This window comes from Anabrus simplex, chromosome 5, assembly GCF_040414725.1.
Source record: "Anabrus simplex isolate iqAnaSimp1 chromosome 5, ASM4041472v1, whole genome shotgun sequence".
Lineage (NCBI taxonomy): Eukaryota > Metazoa > Arthropoda > Insecta > Orthoptera > Tettigoniidae > Anabrus > Anabrus simplex.
The window spans coordinates 327,391,089-327,410,825 of NC_090269.1; the positions used below are offsets into that span (position 1 = coordinate 327,391,089).

General features: G+C 38.4%; 1 protein-coding gene across 5 annotated transcripts in view; it reads right to left on the bottom strand.

Moving 5' to 3' along the window:
* The window catches only part of dgt1 (dim gamma-tubulin 1), a 333,213-nt gene that overhangs the window by 69,148 nt on the left and 244,328 nt on the right, over window positions 1-19,737 (bottom strand). For 4 of the 5 annotated variants that reach the window (XM_067147575.2, XM_067147576.2, XM_067147577.2 and 1 more), the window contains exon 8: window positions 2,871-3,146. The exons of the other annotated variant lie outside the window; for it this stretch is intronic. In XM_067147575.2, the coding sequence (XP_067003676.1) occupies window positions 2,871-3,146 (276 nt within the window). The remainder of the gene's footprint in view (window positions 1-2,870; window positions 3,147-19,737) is intronic. 5 annotated transcript variants of the gene reach the window in all.

A 19,737-nucleotide genomic window follows, 5' to 3' on the forward strand; every position in this document is an offset into this window, starting at 1 on the left:
CAACTAACCACTCCAGAAACACACAACTGTGAATACAGACCTCCACAAACGGTTGGCACCACAAATGGCACCTGGCCATAAAACAGGGCCAAATCCACATGTGTGACAGTTTGCACTCATGACCCCACATGGGTGTGGGAGAATAATAATAAGAAGAATTCCCTATGTTGTAGGCTTAATTAGTAGCCTAAACTTGGCACATTTCTAAATATACTGGTGTCCAATCTGCATTAAAAATTTGCAAGAGTACATAAAAATTATTCTGGCACATTTGCATACCATATCTGTGGAAATTCACTATCTTTTCTTGATAATTGACCAGAAGACATACAATGTTTGTTTTCCTACAAAAACTAAGTTATTTTGTTAAAAAGTACATGAGACATCCAAGGTAGTTTTACACCCTGTAATTTAGCTTTGAAGCAACAAGTTTCACTCATGGCCACACATTCAAACTGTCTCTTTTCAGTCACATATTCACATATCTTATTTTGGATTCCTGGAAACTTTGCTTTTTGTCTGCAAAATACCTCGTGGTTACTGATCGTCTGTTCAAGATGAGCTTAATTTTTCTTCCAATCATTACCATACTGCAACTCTTGCCCTCATCATTCTTCCTGCGACACGATTACAAATTTGGTCTGCCTCTTCAGTGATGTGGAGAATTTTTTTAAACCATGAACAACTATAATCAGAACTCGTACCAGTTATGCTATGCAAATGCTACCACTTAAAATAATGCTGTGCAAATGATGCAATATGTACACGGCACATTTCTCGGTTGTAGCGGGAACCAGTGTTGCCACCAGAGTAGGCGTAAAATACCAACTTCCAGATTTCTGTACATCAGGAGCATTGTACCAATCTTGGTGCAAATAATATCTGCAACCTGACTGTTCAAAGCCAGATTTTGAAAAGAAAAAATGCAGGGATTATTCAGTACATACAGCAATTCTTCTATCTGAGCTACCCAGCCTGGCTGTTACTAAGACATTGTCATACGTGGGGTGTAATGGCTCAGCATACCTCAGTCATGAGTTGTTGAAAGTGATCAGGACTTTCAGATTCCTACACATACATCTTATGCTTTAAGTAGCTCCACATCTTGCCTAATTCGAAGAAGCTCTTGTTCCCGGAAACACTCGGTACGATTTTGCCTGTTATTTAAATTTTTAATTCGAAATATGGATAATTTGTCATTCGAAGAACAATGTCGGTCCCCCATTACCAAAATTGAAACTTTTGATTCAAAACTGCCTTTACATTTAAAAACAAATAGTATTTTACAGAGTAATTTAAATTCAACATTTCTCGGCATCATGAAATAATGCATCTTCTGGAATGTGCAGGGGTAGCTTTCTGCACTTTCACTCACTTTGGTGTGTCTACAGTGTGCTTCACATGTGCTAAGTTCGAGTGAAATCATAATTCGTTTGTATTCAGCGTTTTAAGGAACACCACAATATCATGCAGCAGACAGTGAGCGGAGAAACATAATCCATGAATAATGGTGATTCCGACAGTTGGCGAGAAAGCGTGGCTCATTATAATCAATTCGTACGCACCGAACAATATTGTCAGTGCTGATGAAACTACATTTTAAAATTTTTTAACGCCCAGCCCAAATGGACTTAGGGTCCAGCCGGGAAATTATACAAAGGTAGGGGTCACTGTATCGTGTTGCAATGCACACGGAAGCGAGAGACTTCCTTCCCTCGTCATATGAAAGTTCGATAAGCCACAATGTTTTAAGGGCACTTTCTGTGAAAGTACAAGGCATCTAAAAATGCAAGTGGTACAATAATCCTACAGATAAAGCATTTGCACAGGAGAGTCAGCATAATTTGTCCTTATCTTTGAATTTTTTTTTTCTTCTTCTTTCGTTGCGTGAGGTTATATTTGCCAGTGTTTCATCCAAGTGCATTATTGAATATGGTAATGTAAATGTAACTTGTTGGATACATTTCGGAATTAGTGTTTTCCATGGCATTTGAAAGGTTTAAACTGAGAATCAAGGTGATTGTATGCATTAATGGGTCTTCGAATACTTTGTGACGCGACAAGAGTTGGCATTTTGAATTATGAGACAAGACGGTCATGGACGAATGTCAAGGCAGAAAATCTTACAAGGATAGTCACTGTACTGTGTTGTAATGCAGACAGAAGTGAGACTTTCTCCCCAAGTCATAGGAAAGGTCAATAAGCCACGATGTTTTAAGGGCATTGGGTACTTTCTGTGCAAGTACAAGGTATCTAAAATGCATACAGTACAGTAATCCAATGAATAAAGCACTTGCACAGGGAAGCAAGTATAGATTTTTCCTTGTCTTTGAATAATTTTTTTCTTTTTTAAAAAAAATTTAATTAAGTGAGGTTATGTTTGCCGGTGAGTAATCCAAGTGCATTATTTGAATACTGTAAATGCACCCTGTTGGATGGATACATTTTGGAAATTGTTTTCTTTTTTCATGGCATTTGAAAGGTTTAAACTGTGAATCAAGGTTAATACTTTGTGACCCGCAAGGGTTGGCATTTCTAAATTACGATTTGGTGGTTAATTCAAAATCACATAATTCGAAGTCCAATTTTTGCATCCCAATGACTTCGAATTAACGAGGTTTTACTGTAACAGGAAATGCACACATAGCAATCAATTCACTAGCATGGTGTCTGAAAAAATAATGTTTACTAAAGAAAGAGAAGCTCATCATAACCTGCTGAATATTCATCAATCAATAAATTGATAAATAGAAAAAAAAAAGCTAAGAGATAATTTCTTGAATATCTGAGCTACTTTCAAACTTGAACTCTGACTCACTAATAGATGTAAAATTTCCATGCATATTTTCTAAGGAATATTATCCTCTCACCTTAACATGACTGGCTGAAAGGTGAGGTGGTGCAGGAGGTAAGCTACTGTGATAGACACACGAAGCATTTTCAAACACTACAGGCACAGGCTCCTGACAAAGGAAGCCTGCTTTGGTGCAGCCACAGCCACGGAACAGCACTTGATGAGAGTCCTCTAAAATATGCTTGAGGCAATATTTAGCCATGGGCAGAGTCTTCTCCCCACACTTCACTCCCCCTTCCGTGAAGATACATTTGGCTGTTGGAGGTCGCCGTGCAGTAGTACCCTCTGTAGCCTAAAATAAGTAGAAAATATAAATATGCTAATACAATATCTCTTATTTAATCATTGTGGTAATAAGGTTGGTCATCTGAAAAATCATATACCAAAATCAGTAATGGAAACTGTACCGGGCGGTACACCTCCAGGCCGCTAATTTAAAATGTGCGCCAATTGAAACTCCTCTGCTGGAGGAAGTCTGAACTTTATTGACGGTATTAATTTTCAAGTTTCTCAGAAGATGTCACTACGTGGAAAGTTTGGAGTTTTTGAACTGTGCCACTTTTGATGTATTTTTGTTTTACCGGTAGTAAGAAGTGTGAACTTTCTCTTCTTGAGGACACTACTGAAAAACTATAATGGTGCACCCTAGTGCGATGTGAAAGAACTGTTTTTTTGGAGAAATTTTTATTTCAAAAGTTTGTTTCTTGTAAAATTTCTTTCTGTTATTGTTTAAGTTGGCTGTATACCCCTCTCTTTCCCCTTGTTTTGTATTTAGCCAATCCCGAATTTCTTTAATTAATTTCTGACCAATCTGATGTATCTTCCCCCAACTTGAATATGCTGCTTATCCCTAACCAATAAAGTGATTGTGGGCGGGTGTTTTCTTCCCTAAAACGCCTCGAACTTTCCGCGAGAGTATATAAACTGCTGATTTTTGGGTCTCTGCGCCACTTCTGTTCCATCTTTCAGTGTGTAAAGTACATAGCAGGGGGCGGGAAGCGCCTCTTTCTTCGGCAGCGGTCAACAACAAGGTAATGGCCGATTAATAACTTCTTTCTTTGCTAGCTCAGCAGTTTAACTCTCGGGGCGGGTCCGAAGTTTTTCCATAATGTAACCTTCCTTAAAATGTAAAGACCCTTGGTATCTATTCTATCTTTAAACTGCATATCGGGATAGAGAGTGCTTAACCCTCTCGAGCTCCCACTCATATTGTTCTGAGGTGAACTTATTTTTCTCAACCTATTCTTCTTTAACGTAATGTAAATTGTTTCTTTCTTAAGTCACCTCTTTAGTATGGGATTAGCCCTTGTATTAACGGCCTAGTGCCAAGTAGGTTTTAAACAAAGTGTATTAGGAGCGCAAGTTCGCCTCCTCTCAAATTGTTATTTTAGAGGTCATGTAATTAATCTTTTTCTCACTTAATAGACCTCAGTAAGTTGGGTATTTTACACCTGTGTCTATGTCCTGAGAGGACAACTTGAAGGTGGAGTTTGGTGTGGCCTTTGAGAGGCTTAAAGTTTGAGAGCGAGTGGCTCTTTCTTGAAAATTGAGTGTTGTATGCCTCGAGGAGGCTTTTCTGTGTAATTTGGAGCAAGTGCTCCTGAGCATGAATGGGGTTTTCTGCCCCTCTGTTAAAATTTATTTTGGAGTAAGGTTGGGCTGATTGCCCACGAATTGTGAAGTCGGGCGCGAAGCCCAAATCCGGTAAATATTATAACTATACTTTTGTTGCCTTGCTACTCTGTACCTGCCATGCTTGTTTTTTCTTTATTTTGAAAAGAAAATATAACCTTGTTAATTTTACATGAACTCTAATTTCGTAGCTTGAGACCCGTTCACACCCGCACCTTCTTTCACCTCTAACTACCGCAAAAACTCGGTAACAGAAACAAACAAACACGTGTCTTCATGTGGGAAGTGTAGGATAAGAAAAAAAAACTTTTGAAACTTATCTCTGTCACCTCTGACCCTTATACATTCAGATGTTTTTGAAGGCTCAAAAGAATTGGCTAGGTTTATTTTCTACTTGTACACACCTGACTTCACTGCAACAGAACCAAGGAAATTTCTCTAAGGGGAGTAAGCCTGCCCTATCTCGCCCATGTTAATTATCCAATTTTCAGGTACCATTTCCTTAAAATTGAGCAAAGATATTAACTTGAAACTTCTATCAATTTTAGCTTGAACATTCCTTGATAAGAATAAGAAGCAGTTATTGAAAATATTTATTAGTTGCCCGGATGTGATATTTTCCCTGGTCATATTTTTTCTTTAAAAAAAATTTCCCTTAAATTACCATATTTTGAAAAGTTCATATTTTATAGAAAATTGACTTCTTATTTTTGGAGATCTGTAATGTAAGAACAAGCTGTAGAAATTTAATTCCTGTAGCATTACTAGTGTAGGAGAAATCTGTACCAAGAATTAGAAAAAAGTTGAACCAAGAAAAATGACTTCAAAGTTTTGCAACAGAAATCCTACTTTTAAAACTGTTCTGCTCCATACTCTTCATTCTCCTCATCATCTCTGAACCTCTTCTTGTTTCTTCTCTTCCTTCTTGAACACTTCTCAATTTCTTTCATCATTCTGTCTACTTTATTTATGCGAATAGCATAGATTCAGCGTCTGTAACTATAACCTCACCAACATCTTCCTTACTTGAGAAACCAGTCCGGTAGTTTCCAGAAAAATCACACTTATCAGACTTTTTTATTTGAACCATACTTGCTATATAACATTCAAATGTGATGATTAGAAACACTACAACAGTCTCTTATCTTCTCAGAATGCCACTACAACTGACAAAAGCACAATTCTTCAGCACAACAAAACACAGAGGAAGTAAACAAACTCTACCCGCGATAGGCTAGAGACACCACAGGTTTTTCAATTGTCTCCAAATGCTACGAGTATTACAGACAAAACATTCTCATTCAAGTATTGGGTGCTGTCAGAAAGATAGTCAAGATAGGTCAAGTATATTTCCCATAAAGTTTCACTCGAGTCGCTGACAGTATAGAAGGGGTGTGGCTACAAAATGTCACATTTGAGAGTTGATTGAATTTTAAGCATTAAAACTGAGTTTGAGCTTTCCTTCTTTCAGTGTAATGTTAATGTGTATGTATGTTCAGTTTGCAGCCCTAAGGCTGGTTGGATCCTCAACAGCTCTGCCATCAGCTGTCCTAGATGGCCTAGGCATCACTGAAGACGCGTACTAGGGAAATGGGGAGTGAGGTAGTTTCCTGTTGCTTTCCTCACTGAGCCAGAAGTTGCTATTACATATCAGTTTGCCAAGCCCACTGAAATGCATGCACCAACCAACTCTATGAGCAACATTTTCACACCATTCATAGCAGGGACTGGCTGCAGAAGGAATGGCATTACTAGCATCGCTCATACCTCAGTCACTTTCATATTGTCAATGCCAAGGATAAGACAGAGACAGATCATTGAAAGTAAAAAAATTGCTCTAGCCCATACCAGAAGACACAGTGCACTGTAAACACTAGGTCCTGCCAGCAAAATATATCAAAAATGCAAAAACGACCAATAACTCAATTGGGATTTTTTGGCCCCTTAAGAGGATGACATCTTGCTGATCATAAAAAAAATAAAGATATTTTTTCAGAGACTGAAGCCACAGTTCTCAAAAAGCTCTTGATATATACTTTCAAAGCTGTATCTCCATCCAAATTCTCACTAGACTGAGGTATTGCATTTAATCATCAAGAACACCCCTTTGTTTTTCCCTCATTTTCATCTTCAAAAATTGGAGAGGGTATAATATGCAAAAATTTCACATATTTACTTCTTTATTATACACTACCGGACTTAGTGTCCCAATTACAGTGGCAACTACCTTATATAAACTACTATTAACATAGCAGTACGTATATCTGATGATGATGCTTGTAGTTTAAAGGGGCCTAACATCGAGGTCATCGGCCCCTAATAGTACGAAATGAAATGACAACAAAAAATTCAAACTCATCCACTGACCAAAAAAAAAAAAAAATCACGAAGAAGGAATGGATGGACATGAAGAAAAAAAACCAACAAAAAATGGGCAGACAAAAAAATTCGTTGATTCAACTCAAAAAAAGGATCATATATAATTTATTACTGATCAAGGGACCACTCAAAGTAGAATCCTGAATCGAGGATGCTTGATGTCTAAAGGGGTGCAAAATCCACGTCTAAGGCCCCACAGAATGGTACATGTCGCGAGTAAAGTAGAACCGTGCTATTTGTCATGTTGCGGTACTAATCAAAAGTAGCGAAGACTCACAGTGTTCCACACAAGATGGTACTAATCACAAGTATTGTATTTCGTACAGGTAATGCAGGCCTATTGTGTTTCTCACACAATGGCGCCACTCATAGCCAACGCAAACCGATGAGTTTCCTCACCAAGGTGTACTAGGCACGGGTGCCGGTCCCACAGGCCCCGTGGTGTTCCTCACATAGTGGGTACTAATCACAAGCAACGCAGACCCACGGTGTCGCTCATATAGTGGTACAACTCACAGGCAATGCCCAGACCCGTGGTGTTTCTCACAATGGTACTAATCACGGGTACTGGAAACCCACAGGGGAACCATTCTCTGCTGCTAGTAATCACAAACCTATTGTGTACCAAATATAGTGGTACTACTCGTAAGTAAAGGCGACCCATGGTGTTCCCCGCGTGATGGTACTAATCAATAGTAATTTCATGGTTCTAATACCAGCACCCCTTGGTCGCCCCTTTTAGTCGCCTCTTACGACAGGCAGGGGATACCGTGGGTGTATTCTACATGTGCGTCCCCCACCTGCATTGGGGTACATATATCTAAACTATATTCTAATTTTATCTAATCTAATCACCTGCAATATTAATATTCAAAATATTTTTCTAAAAACTAAAGAGCCTTATATTAATATGGTGAAAGAAAACACACGACAAGTAAAAGAACAAAAGAAATTACGCAATTCACGTACAAGCATAATATTATAGAACTTCACCTTACAATAAATAGTTTTTAGATTTTTCCCATTTTTATGACTTCATAAAATGAAGTTCAGTTAGAAACTCGTGCATTGGCAGACTGAAGTCAAGGTCATTATTTTTCTGAATGGCATTGTTGAAGATACTACAGAGCTTGTTCACCGAGCGAATTATCATGGGCACACATCCTGGTGTTTTCATTTTAAAATGTTACGATATTTCTGGAATTAAAAGCGAGGTACATGGAAATTTAACAGAGAGAATAATTCAGGATTACCAATAGCATAGTTTACAATTTTGAAATGAAATCTTACTGCTTCCTTCCATCTGCAAACTTCTAAACTTCCCACTTCAAAATAAAAAAGGATATCACTATAGGGTACCATGCGTGGATAGCAGCCAGGATTTTTGTATTATAAGTTAAGAACAAATCTCTTCTGTTAATTTTCAATATAATGGTAATAAAGGTTAGGTTGGCATAGTTTAAAAGCAGAAAAAGGAACACCTAACATCTTCAAATCAACACACACAACAGTTGTGGTATTTAAATCCATACTTTATTTAAGCAAAAAGTGGTATTAGCACATTTAAACTATTTTGTAATAAGCCCTCACACACTGCTACAGCTGACAGGCTACATGACTAAGCACCGCTCTATAGCAACACAGATCAGCATGGAACCCAGTTCAAGCCTGAGCAGTGTTGCAATGACATCTTGCAGCAAGTACCTGAAATACAAAATATTTAGTTCTAATACTGAATGACAAAATATTTTAATATAACTATTAAAAATTAGTGTGATAGGCTCTGGCAGCCGGCATAAATTCCTAACCTTGCCACTAGAAGGGGGCTTCATTCATTCTATTCCTCACTCGGTCGAATGACCAGAAACAGGCTGTTGATTATTATTAAAAAAATCAATTTCTTCTCACCTTTCCTGAAAGTGTGCTGCAGATCAATCAGTGGGTTATCGCTCTTGTCACTGCTTTCACAGTCATAGGGCTGGTCCGAATCCTCATTTTCATTCTCCTCTTCCCAGAGTAGATTGTCATCCGTTCCACCCAGAACACAAGAAATTCCTGTTTTCTTAAAACTTTTTTGAATGATATCGGGTATGATTAGTCCCCACACACTTACGATCCACTCGCAGATCACATGAAATGATGGTCACTTGATTTTTCCGCCTTTTGTTATCTTGTGTTTATCATTAACCATTCAACTAGCGTAGAACGTCCAAACATGATCTTTGAACGTCTTATTTATGGAGATGTCCAGCAGCTGCAAAATTGAAGTAAGGCCTCCTAGGGTGATGGCTGGACAGGTCTGTATAGTGTTCATCTACTTTTTCATAGCATCTACAAAATGGCCGTGGAAGCTGTCTAACGCCAGCACAGACTCAAGACAACACTTCAGCTGGGCTCCTGGTCAACATTTCCACACTGGCTTCAACCAGTCTTTCATTAATTTGATCTCCATCCAACCTTTCTCTTGTAACCTTCTTTTGGCAGCCTTTTTCTTTTAAATACGCATTATGGCGGAAGCTTTCTGACATCAGCAGTTACTGCATTGTCATTTTTCATTTCCAGGAGTTTTAATTAGAATGCTTGATGCACCGGTTGCATTGATTATTGTATTTAATGACATATTAAAAACAGTGGTGTCTGATTGACACTGTCAAATTAGACAAGAGAAACTGGTGCTGATTCCAAAGTCTTGCGTCAAAGTAGTGAAATTTGATAGTTTTGTTGGTATAATCTGGTGGAAGCTGCTGGCACAGCAATGTCATTCTCTGCAAACTTAGCCCATTTTGGCACATAAAGTGTTCTGACCAACATCTACTTGTTTTAAAATCCTTACCTGGAATACCAAGACTTTATGCAGTTTAACAGGTCATTTTGTGATTTACAGCATTACTGTTGTTCCTTTTTTATTTAAAGAAGGTTAACACCTCTATGCTGGAATATATCCTTTCCTCAGAAAAACATCAGAAGAAATACTTCATGTTAGTTTTCCTAGATATCAGTAAAGCATCTGATAAAGTTGGACATAGTCACTCAAGAACGTTTATCTCCATATTTTTGTATCTCCCTTTCTTTGGACCCCAGCAAGATATGGATTTTTTTTTTGCTCCCAATAATTTGTCTCTCAGGTTACGCCAATAACAAATCATACACAGCAGCACTTCGTATTTACGACTTGCTACTCTCACTCTACTTTCTGCAGCACATTCTAACACATTCAACTAGAAGGATGCTATAAAACTATTTCTCTTGCTCAATTTCACTCCTACCCGAGTACTGGACGCTTTCACATAGCCATGCAGGACGTGCAGCCCGGAAGCTGAAAAGACACTGAGAAATCTATGGTATGTGGAGTGGCCAAGGCCATCGCAAAGGTGGTGCAGAAGTGTGGGTTTCACCATTAACTGAAATGTTGCACGTGATGCCTGATCACTTAAATTTTAATTTTTTTTTACAAATGGCCTTACGTTGCACCGACACAGATAAGTCTTATGGCAGCGATGGGATAGGAAAGGGCTAGGAGTGGGAAGGAAGCGGCCGGGACCTTGGTGAAAATGAGAAACCATGAAACATCATCTTCAGGGCTGCTGACAGTGTGGTTCAAACCTACTTTCTCCCAAATGCAAGCTCACAGCTGCACGATCCTAACCACATGGCCAACTCGTTCGGTGAAAGGTTTTCTTTGCAATTATTTTCTTCTCATTAATTTTTTCTCTGAAAATTGTCTAAAATTAATGGGTGGCAGTGGTGGTGGTAATGGTGGTTATAGGCCAGTGAATACAGTATAAATGCTTTATCACCTTTCAGACAGGAAGCCAAATTTTATCATTCTTCAAAATTTACCTCCCTAACACTTTTGAACCCTCTCATCTTGGAGGAAACGTTTATTATATCAGATTTGCTTACATTTTCTTCTGTGCAGCCTAAGAAGTCGTTTTTTCTATACTTGGTAGTATAATGTGCAATGTTTGCACTAAGTTTGTGTTTTGGCATGCTGCTAAGTAATAATGATATTGTTTATACGTTCCACTAACTACTTTTTGACAGTTTTTGGAGACGCCAAGGTGCCAGAATTTCGTACCATGATTTCTTTCACATGCCAGTAAATCGACCGACATTAGGCTGACGTATTTGAGCACCTTCAAAAACCACCAGACTGAGCCAGGATCAAACTTCCCAAGTTGGGGTCAGAAGGCCAGCGCATCAACTGCCTGAGCCACTCAGCCCGGCATGCTATCAAGTATTAGATATGTTGATGTACAGTACAATTAATGTACAGTACACTGTCTCAGTTGATAGTTCCAGATTGCCTTAGACATGCCAGAACAGTTTTACTATATAAAGGAGGTGAATCACTAGAGCTGAATAAGTGGAGACTGTAGCGTATTGGGTCCGTATGTGGGCCGCTGAACGCTTGAGGTGAGCAAATATTATTTCACTGGTGGAAACTTGCTAAACCACTGAAAGGCATATGCCCGACACCTCAATAAACAGGAAAGACACCAAGAGAAATTAGTATATCGGGCTTAGCTTTATCCAATCGACAGAGGCAGCGGAAGCTTAGCGGGCTAACCGAGAGGGCTGTCCGTGGTAGGTACCGAGTTTAAAAAAAAGAATAAGCAAGGAGTGAGAGGACAGAGGATACATACATCAAACCAAATACAAGAGTGAAGAATCAATTTAAAACAAGCTATATTTTAAGCATAAATGACTAGAACAGGTAATATATAAATCAGTTGAAGGATAGGAAATACAAACATATGATAAGGGCTCAGCCCACTTGACGACCAGAATACAATCGAGACAAATAATGATTAAGAATTCTTGGGGATACCAGTTATAATACTCAGCTAAAGCTGAAGACCCGCATTCAAAAGAGAAAACACAATTAGTACCTAATAGATTACACGACATCCAATAAAAAGGGGGGATTAGTACGCTTCACCATACCAATTAAAGGCCACTCTTACAATCTTTATTTGAAACCTCAAAGAGGGAAAGAGAGCTAAAACACATTGAGAGGAAAGAGAATTACATTACTCAATATCAGGATAAAGGAAAGAAAAGGGGGACAGAGTGAATACGAAAGGAAAGAAAGGAAGAGAGGAGGGGGGGGGGGGAAATCCTTCCAGACTGCTTAAACACTACTACTTCGGTGATGTAAGCGACCACTCGGGACTGTAGAAAATGTCCAAAAGGTGGCAACACTTCTATCATTCGTCCAAGCACAATTAGTCTTTTAAAGTTATGAAATTGATTAAGATTTTTGGTCAGAAGGACTGTTTTACAATGGAGACAGAGAAGCCACAAAATGATCAATCATTCAAAGTTCAATTCTTGATTAAAAGAACGAAGGACCACAACAACTTATAAAATTTTGTTCACCCAGTCTGTTGAAGCACGATGCAGCTATTCACAAATTAAAAGGAAATAAAACATCGCTACGGGCCAGCAGCCAGCGAACAGTTCGTTCTCTCCACTTGAGTTAATATGCACTAAATGTCTGACCCTCGAAACGAAGGAATGGCTTGCTTATATACGAAGTGAAGAGATTCGAGAAGTTACTCGACGAAGATCACGTAGGTGTGACGTCACAGCCAGGCAGGAAGAGCAGTGCCGGAGAACAAGCCAGTCAGTAAACAGCTGGGCGAGCGATCAGTAGAATGCAACAGATGGCAGAAGGTAAGATGTCGTAGAACAGTCGTAACAGGACCCATAACGATCTATTCAGTAGCGAGAAGAATTCTAGAATGAATTAGTGATGGGTCATTCATGAACGAACTGACTCTTTAGAACGACTCATTAGAGAGCTCTCTCATCGAGAGTCGACTCTTGTATGAGCTAGCTCCCTCCTTGCTCCTTGAGAGTTAGTCGTTCATTTACGAGCCAACTCTTTTGTCAACAAACGGCCTGCACCATCAACTACGACTCCAAGAAAGAACTAGCTCGTAACATCAATTCTTGTTCATTTCTAGCCAATACTATGCTTCAGATAATCACGTGACATACCGATGCCGCACTCAGTCAGGCAGTGCAGTGGTTGTGGTCTGTATGGCATGTACGTCATTTGTGCCATAATTCTGGCAGCCTGCTACCTAATGAAACAATAAAATGAAATAAACAATATGTTATTGAGCAATACTTACCAGATCACTTCTTGTAGGCACTCAAACTATGAAGGATGTACTGTAGATCCAGTAGGTTAAGAGCAAATAAACGACACAAAGTTCGTGGTACTAACTATCCTAAACTAAGCACGAACAACAGTCACTATCCAGAATACTGAATATACCACCCGGCAAATAGAAACGGCGTAGCCTTTATTCTGTCTGAAATAATTAAGAAATATTCTGACAAATCCTCACCTATTTCTTAAATGTGGTCATAGTTATGAATCAACATATTGCCAACATCATTTGATTAATTGCCAATGTTGCCAGCAGTGTATATATTAATTGTTCATTTGTTTTATTCCAGGAGTACCGTGCCAAACTGGACATTGTGTTGCCATCTGTTGTGAGAAACGTGAACTATCTCACGCTATCTCGTTCCTTCAAATAAACACGGGAGTCATGAGTAGTCAGAAAATGTAAAACAACACTATTTTGGGCTTTCATAAATAAATAACTCATGCTTTAGTATATACCATAGTAACTTACATCACATTACATTTTTAAACAATTATTTATTTATTTATTTATTTATTTATTAATTTTTTTTTGCTAGTTACTTTACGTCGCACCGACACAGATAGTTCTTATGGCGACGATGGGACAGGAAAAGGCCTAGGAATGGGAAGGAAGCGGCCGGAGCCTTAATTAAGGTACAGCCCCAGCATTTGCCTGGTGTGAAAATGGGAAACCACAGGAAACCATTTTCAGGGCTGCCGACAGCGGGGTTCGAACCCACTATCTCCTGGATGCGAAATTATTTATTAACGTATAAGTAGTGCCAATATCTCAAACATACGTCTTGTACAGTGCATTCAGTCTTGAAAGACATCATTTTAAGACGAATGGAACTTAGGAAAAGTAATATTAGTTGTCATCCATTAATACTGTATATTTGTGATACATTTCTTCATTACTTTACTGTATATAAAGCTTTAAGGTTGGATTAATTGCCAATGTTGCCAGCAGTGCATATCTTAGTTGTTCATTTGTTTGATTTCAAGAGTAGCGTGCCAAACTGGACACTGTGTTGCCATCTATTGTGGGAAATGTAAACTATTCGCGCTATCTTGTTCGTTGTCAGAAGTCATGAAGAGCGACCGGAAGTTATAAGGCAGAGCACTTCTTGATGGAGGCTCTCAGGTCAGTTACATTATGAAAACAACAGATTAATGCTTGAAACTCAAATCCCAGCGTAGCAAATTGCACATTTCTGGGATTAACAATAAGACATTATTGTCAACTTAATGTGTGGATGTCAGCATAACCTCAGGAGATAATAACTACTTCAGTAGGGTTACTTGTTTTATTTTGCTTAATCTCACAGAAAATATTATGCCCTCTCGTGCTATTGGTATCATTGACTGGAGACTGCCCAAAAACATTCTGTTAGCAGATGAACAGTTTCACATTTACTCGTAAAATCAACAAGTTGATAGGCTCAGATTCGTATCCATACCTCATGATTGTCAATTCAAGAAGGGCAATCATTATCCAGCTTTACAAGACCTTACAATAGATTGTTATAGGAGTTAGCAAGCTAAGTGGATCATAAATAGTTGCAATGACTAACAGGATTGTCTTCTTGTTCATGGGGAAGCTATGAGATTTCACGTTAATCACATACTGGAAAGAATCACGTGAAGGATGCCATAGTAATCTTAATGTCTTGATGCCATCAGAGTTCTCAGTCTTCCAGGGAAACTAAGATTCACGCTTGTGCTTTGGAATGTTGTGGAGTAACACATTGTCATTCAGACTTATAAGTCAGACTAACTGGCACCATTTACCATCTGCATACAACCCTACTGACATACTGTTGAGAGGAATAAATCCCATGGAATTAATTCATCATTCAACTTGGTTGAACAGTCCATCATGGCTTACCAAGGAACCTAGTAAATGGGCTATGAAAGCCTTTACCACAGAGCCTACTGAAACTGTACCAGTTTAGGAAGTCTTGTTTTTGGAGTTCTGGAGAACATCAGAGAGCGTGGAAATGATGCCAGAAAGAACTCATGGTCCACGGATTCTAGCAATTGTCATACGGTGTGAAAATATTCAACCCTCATGTTAAGAATATGTGTAGTCTGCTCCGGTCAAATCCTGTATGCGATTGGTTGTTGGCTTCTGTTGTTTTGGAAGGGGACATTTACAAACTTAGGTGGGGTTTTATTCTAAGACGCAAAGCTAATGCCTTCTATTGTCATCTTGGTCCTCCGTGAAGGTGGACGTGTCTGTTCTGAGCTTTCGCTCCAAGAGGGAGTTGAAATGAAATGGCGTATAGCTTTTAGTGCCAGGAGTGTCCGAGGACATGTTCAGCTCGCTAGGTGCAGGTCTTTCGATTTGTCTCCCGTAGGCGACCTGCGCGTCATGATGAGGATTAAATGATGATGAAGACAACACATAGACCCAGCCCCCGTGCCAGCGAAATTAACCAATGATGGTTAAAATTCCCAACCCTGCCGGGAATCTAACCTGGGACCCCTCTGACCAAAGGCCAGCACGCTAACCATTTAGCCATGGAGCCAGATAAGAGGGAATTTCTTTAACATGTCTTAACCCTTTCAGTTGCAAGAATTTGGCAGGGCAGTCTTGCATCTAAGATTATATTATTTAATTGAAAAAGTGTTTTTCAGCGCAGGACACCTTAACATATTATTTGTAAAATAACTCAAGTCACTTTAATTTTTCTTTGTTTGCCTGCTACTGGTAGAATGAAACTGGACCACTGCCATAAGAGAATTGTCAATTCTGAAATAGTTTTTTTAATTTTATTTACCTTTAAACCTGTTGGCATTTATTTGGTGCACAAGACATGGCGTGGGTTCTGAGGGCAGGACAACCAACCCTCCCGTGCCTGTGAGCACGGCTGTCAATTTGATCATCTTCAACTGTTTGTCAGTGTAGCATCTTAATGATACATTTATTGCTTTATAGCCCTAGACTTCGAGGGTCGCTGCATTTGTGAGAAAGGCAAAGATTTCAGCTTAATAACATAAATGATATCTTCAAAACATTTTTTGAGAGTGTCAAAGAGCACTGGGTAAATGTCTATTAATTCCAAATGAACATAAGGAGTTTATGTTTAATAAACAGTATTTTAAGGAACCTAATAGTCTTATTTGAGAATTCAATCACTACCAAGTTACCATCCTGGTCAGGGTCGTCCAGCATCATCTACATCCAGTTCTCGATCTGCTCATATTAACTGTGGCTGCCCTTGCATTTTTATATTTTGTTTATCTTTCCTTTGTTTGTTTAATTATTTTATTGCTTTTCTTTAATGTGTATAATGTTACCATGCAGTACAGAAACAAGAGCAGCACAAGCAAGCTACTTCCTTAGTAGTTAGTCAGTTTATCGATGAGATTTCTGTCATATTTTCTCTAGTTACCAAATTGCACATAGTAGCAGGATATTGCCTATGTCTCACCCACAATGCCAAGAAGCTTGATGACTATTCGATGGACAGCCTATGCTATGGAGATTCTACAGTATGATATTCAAATGTTTACTGGTGTTATTCACACTGACTGGTTTTGTGACCAGAGTTTGAGTGTTCATATTTCAGCTAACATGATTTTAATTTATGCACTGTTATGCTGTTCATAATTTGGCATTTAAATGTTCCAGCCATCATCACATGCTAAGTTGTCATTTTTTCTTCTCTTGGCTACTGTCTACAAGCAGAATATGTTGTCTTCTTGACCGATACAAACACCTTGTGAGTAACTGCAATTTATCCACCTCGGAATGTGTACATTTCTCGTACATGATTGTAAATAGTGTTTATATTATTACGTGTTTTCTCAGTTCAGTACATTTATATCACCTACTGTATTTATACTGACTTATGCACTGGTAGCTGTGGCTGTATCACTGGTCCTCCAATTCAAAAGTTTGGTTTCTGATGTATTCAACTCCTAAAGAGGCCATTTCGGTGCAAGCTGCCATACTGCGACAATCTTCAATCCACGAATAATGATGGGCAAACTCAAACAGAAACTTGAACCCATAGCAACTTCATCTGTTCTACAACCTCACGAGAAGTAAATACATTCATCATCCTATCACTCATTTATGGTTTTCAAACTACCCCTTTGAAAAGAATAAACTTTCTCTCCGATGGTGAGGTAGGTAAGGGTTATTCTGCCCAAAGGCAGGTCCGAACCTCCACAGAGGTGTTCCTGAGCCAGAGTTTACATGCGGTAGGGTAGTCAGTTCCTTTCTGCTCCTCCATTCCCTTACCCGCCACCAACAGCGCGTGGCAACCCATCCAACTCCTGACCACGCCCAATGTTGTTTAACTTCGGAGATCTCACGGGATCCGGTGTTTCAACACGGCTATGGCCATTGGCTTCCGATGGTGACATACTAATCAAAATCAAAACTACGGAAAAATTACATCTTCGCCTGTTGTTTGCCTGTTTGTTGTTGTTGGGTAATTTTGTTAACTTTATTATTACTTTATTATTACTTTATTATTACACTACTGTGATACAGTTTTTATTGATATCAATAACGAGCAAAGCATGAGACTGCAACGTGCCCAAAATGCATGCATCAGGTATGCATTCGACATACAACCATACGCCCATGTATCCCCATTCTATACACAATTATCTTGGTTACGACTGAATGACAGACGTAGACTCCATGCAACTACTTTGGTGTATCAAGTGCTTTCTGAAAACACTCCTCCTTACCTATCCACCAGATTTCGCTACCTTAGTTCCCTGCACCTGTTCAATACCCGGTCAGGCTGTACGCTAGAAATTCCTGTGCATCGAACCGCAACCTACAACAGATCGTTCACTATCACCGCCACGAGCTGGTGGAATGAACTCCCCAATGACATCAGGGAAGCTAAATCTAAGACAAAATTTAAAATCCTTTGCCAGCGTCATCTTTTAAGCACTTCCAGTCTTTCTTGAGTGTGAATGGGATGCATGAATGAGAGTGAATATGGTTGTTTATTGCAATGTGTTCCTGTATATAATTTAGTTATACTTTACTCACCTTAGTTTAGTTAGTGATACTTTAGTTGCTTTAGTTATACTTTAGGTTGTAAAGATTTCATATGTTTAAATTTTATGTAAAATATACATTGTATATACATGAAGTGGTTAAGTGTAAGAAAGGGCCGGGAGCCCTAACTTCGCCACAATAAAGACGCTTTAATAATAATAATAATAATAATAATAATAATAATAATAATAATAATAATAATAATAATAATAATAATAATAATAAGTGACCATTGCCACCAGGATATTTCCCATTGGCAATATACTTGTTAATAATAATAATAATAATAATAATAATAATAATAATAATAATAATAATAATAATTATTATTATTATTATAATAATAATTTTAAAAATATTCCCTCTTACACTCTCGACAGTATGCTTTATGCTTCCAAAAAATATAAATATCTGATTTTACAAAGCAAGCTACAGTTCATTAATGTTTGCAAGTCCCTCATCAAAACTGGTAGCATTCATGCATGTAATACATGTGACTTGATAAGTGACATCCAGAAAGGCATGGAAAAGTTTAGACTAACTAGTTAAACCTCCTGATTGCATAGGTGTACCTTCCTTCTGAAGGAGCTTCAAGAAAAGGACAAAACATCATCATGCATTTACCTCTGAGAAAGGTTTAGCAAAGCTTGCTAAAACTCCTCAAGAATCCTGGGAACTATTCTTTGATGATACAATGCTCTCTACTATAGTGGAGTGAATAAATAGGAAAACGAAGAGGTTCAAACGAACTACAGCAGAGATAGGGATGTTTGATCTACCAATATATGTGAAATAAGAGTCCTAATTGGCATACTGTACTTATGTGCTAAAAGGGAGGATAACTACACAAATAGCAAGGTCCTTTGGGCTAATGATAAGACGTGTGTAGAACTGTGCCACTTCTTTATGTCAGAGAGACGTTTTAGGTTCCTACTCTATTGCCTAATGTTTATCGTTAGTTGCTTTTATATTAATAAATTAGATTCAGTAATTTTTATTCAATCTTTCAAAATGTCCTGAAATTAATGCAAATCCTCATTTGAAACTTGGGATGGCATAATTGCGTCTTTCAGGAGTTAAACTCTTTGTCTTAGAAGGAAACACGATCGCTAATCCAAGAGGGTTTATAATCATTGTAAAATATCAAAGCCATTTCTTATTAACAGTGCTGATGTAGTTAATAATAATAATGAGAATAATAATAATCCAAGAGGGCTCAACAAATTGTTTTATTACTGACCCTACCATCAGAATGGAAACAAATGAACGTTAGCCTGCAGAAATAGATAGTACATGAGCAGAAGCTTGCCATTTACAACTTTTGTGACTTTTGTGATGTCTTACCTTCAGACTGTCATACTCATGTATCTGGCCTTCCTCAGCGCTGTTGAACTAATTCTTGCAACTGTTCGCCATATTGGATTAACAGCTGTTCCGCTCTCTCCCTTGCACACTATGAGGTCAACTTACTTACTATAGATATTTTCCTGTCCTATTTTCTGTAATTACCTCAAAGCAAAACTTTAACAGTATACAGTTACACATTACTGACCGCAATATTATTTTACATTAATGCACTGTTTGTTTTCTGAGTTGATATCTCCATAATAATAAGGAACAAAGATGTGTTACTAACTATCCAATATGGAACTTCTCCCGTCATCACGTAACAAA